The sequence below is a fragment of the Apis mellifera genome, linkage group LG5, assembly GCF_003254395.2.
Source record: "Apis mellifera strain DH4 linkage group LG5, Amel_HAv3.1, whole genome shotgun sequence".
Taxonomy (NCBI): Eukaryota; Metazoa; Arthropoda; class Insecta; order Hymenoptera; family Apidae; genus Apis; species Apis mellifera.
Genome location: NC_037642.1, coordinates 13,144,539 through 13,154,630, shown reverse-complemented (window position 1 = coordinate 13,154,630; position 10,092 = coordinate 13,144,539). Strand labels below are relative to the sequence as shown.

At 39.9% G+C, this 10,092-nt stretch overlaps 2 protein-coding genes across 2 annotated transcripts; both read right to left on the bottom strand.

Annotated features, from left to right (window-relative positions):
- Positions 1-222: 222 nt before the first annotated feature.
- On the bottom strand, positions 223-3,277 carry LOC725404 (actin, muscle). Its single transcript, XM_026440745.1, has 3 exons — positions 3,138-3,277; positions 1,919-2,070; positions 223-1,845 (listed from the first exon to the last, which is right to left on the bottom strand). The coding sequence occupies exons 2-3, from the start codon at positions 2,042-2,044 to the stop codon at positions 841-843; spliced, it is 1,131 nt and encodes a 376-aa protein (XP_026296530.1). The 5' UTR covers positions 2,045-2,070; positions 3,138-3,277; the 3' UTR covers positions 223-840.
- Positions 3,278-6,133: 2,856 nt separating this feature from the next.
- On the bottom strand, positions 6,134-9,431 carry LOC551176 (actin, clone 205). Its single transcript, XM_003251416.4, has 2 exons — positions 9,232-9,431; positions 6,134-7,403 (listed from the first exon to the last, which is right to left on the bottom strand). The coding sequence occupies exon 2, from the start codon at positions 7,375-7,377 to the stop codon at positions 6,247-6,249; it is 1,131 nt and encodes a 376-aa protein (XP_003251464.1). The 5' UTR covers positions 7,378-7,403; positions 9,232-9,431; the 3' UTR covers positions 6,134-6,246.
- Between the last annotated feature and the right edge of the window lie 661 nt (positions 9,432-10,092).

Sequence of the window (10,092 nt, the reverse complement as noted above, 5' to 3'; positions counted from 1 at the left end):
ACGGATAAAAATATAAAATATAGTTACTTGAAATTGCACCGGATTGGCCAGTTGCCAGAATACACTGTATTCGTAGATAAATATCATGAAAATCCAAAACACTAATTTCCTTTAATTTCTTTGTCTATAAAATCGCAATATGTTCCCGTCAATTATATCATCTTTTTGAGTATTCGCCAGAAGCTAACACGTGCGATAAGGTTCACATAATCCGACATCGAATTATTATATAATACAGTTTTATTATCATTAATTATATGATATAATAAGAACAATACGCCAGACAGCAATATGAGCCGACGTCGATGCGCCTGGTTATGGTTTTCCATATCGTATACTTCACTCTCGTCGATTACCACCCCGTGCGTATCGCAAATGCCAAATTACGTGCGCTTACGGTTTTCAAGAAAGCCTTTTGTATCCTGTGCGTGTGTATCTATCTATGTATGTATGTGTGCGTGTGTCTGTACGATACATGCGGATCAACGTACACAAGTTTACAAGATCTAGGAGGAATCTCGTTGTTGCAATGATGGAGGAAAATTATTATCAATAAATTAATTAACGTCAATAACAAACAGTCGTGTTGTACAAACTAAAAAGTAAATTACAGTCTGATAAATGTGTTGAATAAAGGCACTTTTAGTTAAGTTAATTTCTCTTTCCCAAAACCTTACTTCTTCCACCCTCCCCCCATTCTACCTTCTTCTCTCTTTTTTCTTCCCCTACAATTCATATATTCATATTTATAAGGGGGCCACGGAACGCGTTTACCATGAATAGAAAAAAAGAAAAGAAAGCAGGTGAAAATCAATGAACCCTTGCGTCGAATGCAACACCTTAGAAGCACTTGCGGTGTACGATGCCGGGGCCGGACTCGTCGTACTCCTGTTTCGAGATCCACATCTGTTGGAACGTGGACAGGGAAGCCAGGATGGATCCACCGATCCACACCGAGTACTTCCTCTCCGGGGGAGCGATGATCTTGATCTTGATGGTGGACGGGGCCAGAGCGGTGATCTCCTTCTGCATACGATCGGCTATACCCGGATACATGGTGGTTCCACCGGACAGCACGGTGTTGGCGTACAGATCCTTGCGGATGTCGACGTCGCACTTCATGATGGAGTTGTACACGGTCTCGTGGATGCCGCACGACTCCATACCCAGGAAGGACGGTTGGAACAGAGCCTCGGGGCAGCGGAACCTCTCGTTACCGATGGTGATGACCTGTCCGTCGGGCAGCTCGTAGCTCTTCTCGAGGGAGGTGCTCGCGGCCGCGGTGGCCATCTCCTGCTCGAAGTCCAGGGCGACGTAGCAAAGTTTCTCTTTGATGTCGCGCACGATTTCTCGCTCGGCCGTGGTGGTGAAGCTGTAGCCTCTCTCGGTGAGGATCTTCATGAGGTAGTCGGTCAAGTCGCGGCCGGCCAGGTCGAGACGGAGGATGGCGTGAGGAAGGGCGTAACCTTCGTAGATGGGCACGGTGTGGGAGACGCCGTCCCCGGAGTCCAGGACGATGCCGGTGGTACGACCTGAAGCGTACAGGGACAGCACGGCCTGGATGGCCACGTACATGGCCGGACTGTTGAAGGTTTCGAACATGATCTGGGTCATCTTTTCGCGGTTAGCTTTCGGATTCAATGGGGCCTCGGTGAGTAGGACGGGGTGCTCCTCGGGGGCAACTCGTAATTCGTTGTAGAAGGTGTGATGCCATATTTTCTCCATGTCGTCCCAGTTGGTGATGATACCGTGCTCTATAGGATACTTTAAAGTGAGTATACCTCTTTTACTTTGAGCCTCGTCCCCTACGTAGCTGTCTTTTTGACCCATACCGACCATCACGCCCTGGAATAATTATTATGAGAAGTTTTTATCTGGTGCTGCGAACGCAGGACGTTTGTTCTTTTGAATGGCTTACCTGGTGACGTGGACGGCCAACAATGCTGGGGAAGACAGCACGCGGTGCGTCGTCTCCAGCGAATCCCGCCTTGCACATACCGGACCCATTGTCCACGACTAGTGCCGCAACATCGTCATCACACATCTTGGTTGGTTATTTAATGTTAGTTTCTGTAGAAATTCAATTAAATATTCGAAATTAAACGTTTCTATACATCTATTTCTAATCATTCACAATTTTCCGTTTTATTACCAAATTGTCACGTGTGAAAATATCGAATCTTTTTACTTCTTTGCAATTTTTCTTCGTAAAACTTAACTTTTACGAAGAAAACTTTTGTAAAGAAAAAAGAAAGTATGATATTAAAAATAAATATGGAATAAATAAATTTCGTTTATGAACTCGTGTCACGAGAAATATGAATTAATACAGTTAATAAAATTCCAAGATTTTTAAAAAATGTGTGGTTATAAAAATTAGTATTAGTATTTCTTTGAACTATCTAATTATTAATCGTCGAAAAATTTCGTCATAATTATAAAATCAATCGAATTAATCTATATTCTAATTATATCAAACGATTTAAAAAAAAATACCTAAGAGTTAGTAAAAAAACGAAAAGTATCTATCAAAGTTAGCAATAACGACGAACAGTTAGAAAAACACTAGCATCGTTCGCACAATTCGTAGAGTGTCACTTCACAAAGTATATAAACATGCAAGATCCTGGAACGAAAAAATATTCGATCATTCAATCTCTCAACAAGGTTGACACCGTTTTCCATTTCACGAAATCACTGAAACGATACGAATTACACCTTGCGAAATTTTGGTTACGATTCGTTACGTTTCTATGCACTGTTTTCCATTTTCCAAGGACCAAAGCAATCGTACGCGAATACCAATAATCCTCGCCTCGACCGTAGCGGTCGAAAAGAAAGTTTATCGGTATAGTAGTACGGACCACATTGTAGCGAAGTCATAAAGTTACGATATATACGTCAGGACTAATGTTTTGACAGATCTATGGCCAGATAAAAATCTTAAAATTTCAGAAGCTCGAAACAATGCGATACAATGCATGAATCTTTAGTACAGTGTGTCGCACTTGACTCAGTCGGTATCGTTGTGTCTAGTAAGTTTAATTTACAATCATGCGATATCGTGATTCGTATTATTTAGCACTAGCACGGTCTAATTGTGAATAAAAACTAAGAAAAACACTGATTCGATTTACCGTTCGCTAATTACTCGAAAGATCGGCAACAGTCGCTTAGGGCGTACGTCGTGCAAGAGACCGAGAGCGGCGAGTGGCACAGTGCCGGCTCTGTGGGGTCCCTTTATCCATATCGGTTCGCAGCCGAAAATAGCGATCCGCCCCTTAGATGGAAATCTATCGTGCATTAACACTCGTCTCGGCCCGCCGCCACCACCTAGTCCTTAGCCGCCCTAACCGTGACGCCGAGAGGGAGAGACGCTGTGCGTCGCGACGAGGCGGCGGCCGACGGCCCCCCAATCCAAATAAGGACTCGTCACACGCCAGGGCCGTCTCTCACCGGGTGCTAATCGAACAAGGGTCGAAGGGCATCGATTTTTAATTCGATTTATCCTTCGATTATTTATGCTCGATTATTCTCGTTCGATCATTCGCATTCGCGAAAAGTAGAGTTCACTTTTCAATAATTTCAACGTGGTGTACAAATATATATTTGTTCTTACGTTAATAAAAAGTTTGAATTAAATAAGAAGAAGTTGTTTTTTTAATTAATTAAAAACAACGATAAATATCACACGTTCAATTTTTATATATCAAATTAATAACAGTTTATAAATAAGTGAACTTAATAAAGTTTATAGGTTAGATTTATACGCGGATAGCTTTTAATAGGCATAAAGTTTACCAGTTCACGTGAAGCGTGCTAGCTTGTACTTTACGGAAAGGAAGATTCGATAAAGTTAAATCTCTATGTTTGCGGTTTGTGATGTTAATGAATGTTTCGTTTAGGAATGTGTTATTTTTAAATTGTTGTAAGTCGAAGAAATATGCATCCGGTTAATAGCAGGGAGCACAACATGATTTAATCCATAGGTATGCATGTAAACTGTGTAAAAATAAAAAAGTTAAAGTATATTATCTATTAAGATAATAAAGATTATTATTCATTTAAAACAAATTGATCGATTTCATTGATTCGATTAATGTTAATTTAATCTCTTTTATTCCGATTGATTTTAATCGTATCTTGAATCTAATTTTATAACCTATCATTTTGTTTCGTACTAAATATTATTATTTCGTTCTAATATTCTAAACATTGTGAATTTTTAAAATCTCCATTGAAAAACTAGCATTTGCATATGTGTTTGATCGATGTGAAAGATTATCATGACAGTTTCGTTTTACAGTTGTCATTCTACTCATAAAATGTATATATTCTTCGCACGTCGCAGCGTGCCAACAATAATAATCCCGATTATAGTGGAAACGTGATGTCATTTTTAATGCTTGAATTGATTTGAATTTTACGGATGCGCATCGGCGAAAATGATTCGATCAAGCCAGTCGATGAAAGGTATATAGAATCAAATTATTGAACGATTAGACCGCTTTCTATAATTGGGAATGCACAGGGCGACTACGTAGCTCGAGCCACCACCGATCCCCTCCACCTTTTTGCAGGAGCTACTGTCGAACCGTGCGACCGATTCGCAGATTCGCATTGCCCAGTTTCAACCCCGAAACAGCACATCTTTCTCGTAAACTTTCACACGAAATCCTTTCCGCTTATACGGATACGGTGATCGATCTACCGACAGTTTTACAAGTGATCATGCCACGAGACGATAATCGGTGGAATGTTCGAAGGTAATTGCAATTTTCATTTATAAATTACAAGTTGATTATAATTAAGTTGTCTTTAAACAAATAATAATAATAATTATCGATTAAATGAAAATTATAATCTAATAATTATAATAATGTACAGATATTTTTTACTTTTTGCCATAAATGTTAAAAATCATCAAAAATTAATTTCTCTATTAGATTCAAAGAGATTCCATCAAAAGCATGAAAGAATTTAAGGAAATCAAATTTTCTCTTTTACAAATATGTATGCATAATTGTATGCATAATTGTAATACAAAGTAGAATAAATTTTGAAAAATTGTAAAATTTCCTTATTATATATAAAAAGTGTAACTAAATATAAAAAAAAAAAAAACATAAAATTATAAATATAAAAATGTAACAAGACCTTTTTAGTTCTCCTTTTTGAAAATATTTAAAAGAAATTCCAAAATTTACATAATTAATTGACGTCATATATAAATTTGCAGATAATAAGAAGCAAGAAACACAAGCACAAACGCTCAAAGTGTGGATTGAAATAGAGGAGAGAAAGCCAAGAGGGAAATACGTTTTTGAATGAGCGTGCATCTATTTTTAATAAATGGACTGCGAAGCTTATGATAACCCATTGATAACCCAAAGAAGCCCATTTGCATATCTTGGTAAATTTTTGATAAAGAAGCAAATTATTCTCTCGCATTGTTCAGCCCATGCATGGTAGGTCAATGTACACCACTACCCCTCCCAAAATATTACTCATTATGTCCGATATTATAATTAGTATCGGTTTTTAGATTTTTTATATGAAAATTTTAATAAACAAATTTTTTTCTAGAACCCCTAAGTTAATAGTTAAACCTGTTGCTCCTATTTTTATCCCGTATTTTTCATGCAAAATTTTTATCTTAGCATAAAGCTATCAATAATGTACAATGATTGATGGCTCGCCCCCTCCCTCCTTTTTTCTTTTTAATTCATCCTTAATATTTACATAATGACCGATTGTAAATGAGAAATGATCCGATCTTCACCTTACTATAACATATATTCATAAGTGTGGAAAATTGTTTCTATTAAAACCGAGAATATATATTTTTGATCTGATCGAATTTGAAGAATTTTTAACAAAAAAGAAAAATAATAATAATAATGATATATTCATAAGTAAACCGAACTTGAAAATACCAAATTGAATATATAACAGGGAATCGTAAAAATGAAGAGCTCCGTTTTGATAAGTTGTAAGAATATAAGACTGATTTATTCCGTAGATGTAAACTTATATACAAAAGATGACGTATATATTCAGACAATGTTCGTCGGAAAAAATCTCACCGCCACGTAGAGAACAAAGCCGATAGAAATCGAACTAACGGAAACGCAACTAGACGAAGCGGTACGGCAGTGAACGGTGTGTTTTTTTTTTTTTTGGGAAAAGGTGTAGCAATAACAATATATCGATAAGTAAATAATAATTTGAATCGAGCATAACTGCTTAGAAGCACTTGCGGTGAACGATGCCGGGGCCGGACTCGTCGTACTCCTGTTTCGAGATCCACATCTGTTGGAACGTGGACAGGGAAGCCAGGATGGATCCACCGATCCACACCGAGTACTTCCTCTCCGGGGGAGCGATGATCTTGATCTTGATGGTGGACGGGGCCAGGGCGGTGATCTCCTTCTGCATACGATCGGCTATACCCGGATACATGGTGGTGCCGCCGGACAGCACGTTGTTGGCGTACAGATCCTTGCGGATGTCGACGTCGCACTTCATGATGGAGTTGTACACGGTCTCGTGGATGCCGCACGACTCCATGCCCAGGAAGGACGGTTGGAACAGAGCCTCGGGGCAGCGGAACCTCTCGTTACCGATGGTGATGACCTGTCCGTCGGGCAGCTCGTAGCTCTTCTCGAGGGAGGTGCTCGCGGCCGCGGTGGCCATCTCCTGCTCGAAGTCCAGGGCGACGTAGCAAAGTTTCTCTTTGATGTCGCGCACGATTTCTCGCTCGGCCGTGGTGGTGAAGCTGTAGCCTCTCTCGGTAAGGATCTTCATGAGGTAGTCGGTCAAGTCGCGGCCGGCCAGGTCGAGACGGAGGATGGCGTGAGGAAGGGCGTAACCTTCGTAGATGGGCACGGTGTGGGAGACGCCGTCCCCGGAGTCCAGGACGATGCCGGTGGTACGACCTGAAGCGTACAGGGACAGCACGGCCTGGATGGCCACGTACATGGCCGGACTGTTGAAGGTTTCGAACATGATCTGGGTCATCTTTTCGCGGTTAGCTTTCGGATTCAATGGGGCCTCGGTGAGTAGGACGGGGTGCTCCTCGGGGGCAACGCGGAGTTCGTTGTAGAAGGTGTGGTGCCAGATCTTCTCCATGTCGTCCCAGTTGGTGATGATACCGTGCTCGATAGGATATTTCAAGGTGAGGATACCTCTCTTGCTCTGAGCCTCGTCGCCGACGTAACTGTCCTTTTGACCCATACCGACCATCACACCCTGGTGTCTGGGCCGACCGACGATCGATGGGAAGACGGCGCGGGGAGCGTCGTCTCCGGCGAAACCGGCCTTGCACATACCGGATCCATTGTCGACAACAAGGGCTGCTACTTCGTCGTCACACATTTTCTTTCTTCTTCGATTTCAATGCTCTGTAACAAAAAATTATCGTCCTTTCGTTATTCTTCGTTAATTCTCTCTCAGGCGTGAGCCGTCTTTATCATACGTCGGTATTTTTACTGTCGTCGTAATGTCTTTTTAAACGTCTATTTGAACGTCCAATGTCATTGTCGAAGGTATTTCTAGTTCTCTGTGTTTACGCTGATTCATCGTGGAAATATGTCGTGAGACGTGAGGTTTAATATATTAATCGACAATCGAAATTTTTTATATTCAATATCGATTTTACGCGATGAAAAATATCGATAAATTACGGAAAATGGTTAAAAACGGTAAAATCTTTTTCAATAACTTCTGTATCGATCCAAATCTTCGAAATTCAAAGCGCAATATATATAAAGATATTTAAATGCAATATTTTTCAAGACGGAATATTATTAGGAAAACAGAAAAGAAGAGAATTCAAGATAATTCTTAAACGAAACACAATCGTTAATATTACATAGTCGAATATGATTTAATCGTAGTACGCGAAATAAAAAAAGCAAAGTACGCATAAAAGATACGTAACGGAATATATAGAATCGCGTATAAGTACGATAAAGTTTTCGCGGAAAGCGTCGATGCTCGCCAGAATTGACCCAGTTGCCTATAAAACGATAGGCAAGCGGCCCCGGCGGCGTCGCGCCACTATTTCGGTGCGCCGCGACGCTAACTTTAGACGTACAGCCGACGGACGATCCCTAATAAGTGCAAGCGACGATTATGGTTGGCAACACCGTCTCCGCTCGCCGCGGCTCCACCAGCATGATGAGGGATAAAGCATAACGGCGAGGCGCGCGCGCGCGTGCCAAAATTATGCCTGCTACTTCACAAAAGGACGAACGACTTTACACACGGGCAAAGACCTCGAATACGTATATCTAAACACGATGATAGATAGGCCATTCGCCCTGTAAACGTATTTTTGGCACTCGTGATTAGCTGGTTGGAAGAATTTTTTTGATTTCTTCGAAAGGAAAAAATCGCGTGCGCGCGAACGAGCATTTTCGTCATTTACGAAAAGATTGGTCGAAAACGAGGATAGAAAACATTTCTTGCGAACAAGTTTTCTACGAATAATTTTAAAAGTTATAGGAAAACTTTTTTTCAATATTCCGACTTGCTTATATCTTTCATGATATAAAATAGCAAATTGTGCAACGTGACAAATAGATTTTAAAATAGATTTTGTAAATATGAAGAATGGATATAGATTGTAGATTCGATTAACGATAAGTCTTATGAAATCGGTATTTTATTTTATATATTAAAATTAAATATTCAAAAATATAGTACAAGTATATGATGATATTGGATACTTTCGGTTATAATCTTTTAAAAAGATTCATATTATTATTAACTAGATATCAATAGATCGTAAAAAACAATTATTTTAATATTTTAAAGTATTAAATTAATATAAAAAGAATATAATAATCGAAACGTTAATCTATGTAATAAATATTTTAAAATTTATCAATTTAAATTAAGATCAAATATTTTTATTACTCTCTTTGATGTACGAACGCAATTAACTTTCGATACTATTTCAGATACGAGACACCGGAAGGAAATTCGACCGCTCCCTTAAAAGTCTACCTCCACGCATCCGAAGCTTTCTTCTACTCGAACAATAATCGATCGAAACGCTCGACGATGGGATCGATCGCAAGGATACGGAATATTATACAATGGAATCGATCGAGTATATATCGATGTATCGATACGGACGATACGTCGAAGGATTGTCGAAGGTAACCGATAGTATCCGATAGATGGAGAAATGGATCGTTTTCCAGAGAACAGTTTTCTACGTACCGTGCACGGGACAGAGTTGGAGTGGCGTCTGTGCCTCCGGAGCGTCCCGACGTCGAATATATGCTCTCGTCACGACGCCCCCGCATTCTCGTGGGATGGTGGTTGCCCGACAGGCACGAAAAAGGCTTGCCTCGCGTGGCGTCGCGACGCTCGCCCAACTAGGCGGCCCCAGGCCCTAAGCGGACCGAGGAAAATGCGCCGTTCTGAAGATCTTCGATAACTTCGTTCCTTCTTGTAGGTACTTCTTCCGTCATTTAAATTTCTTTCTTTTCTTAATTATTCCTTTCGTCACCAGAGGGTAGCCTTTTCGCGAGTTTTCGTTTCTGTAAAAGTTTAGTTCACCGTTCTCTCCTCTCCTATTTAGGAAAGAGATGATAAATCAGTGATCGTAGATCGAATTATTCGCGAGATCGAAGAATTCGTGTTGCTCTTAATTGCCCCTTTTGCTTTAACACATTCTGTTTGATAGTTAAGTTGAGAGTATATGTTAGGTTAGTTCTCGAAACTACCGATACTGCGAAGCGAGTTTTGATCTTGTTTCGTTACGGAAGTGGATTTTCTCTCGTTTTGTTTGAGACCAAAGTGTCGTATATAACGTAAGAGGTTTGCGTGGAAAATGATGGGAATGGAAAGCGACAGTACTGATTTATCTTCTGTGCAAATAGATTTCTGAGTAAATTTTCAGTGAGCTTGGATATATTCTTCAAATTCTGATAATATTTCGAAATTCCCTGTTCTCGTGATAAATGTCTTTTCAATGGATAAAAATAAGATGTAATTCATTCTTAATTACATTAAGTAATTTTAGCAAAATTGTGATCCCAATTTAGAATACAGTGAACGTATCAAAAATTTTCGATA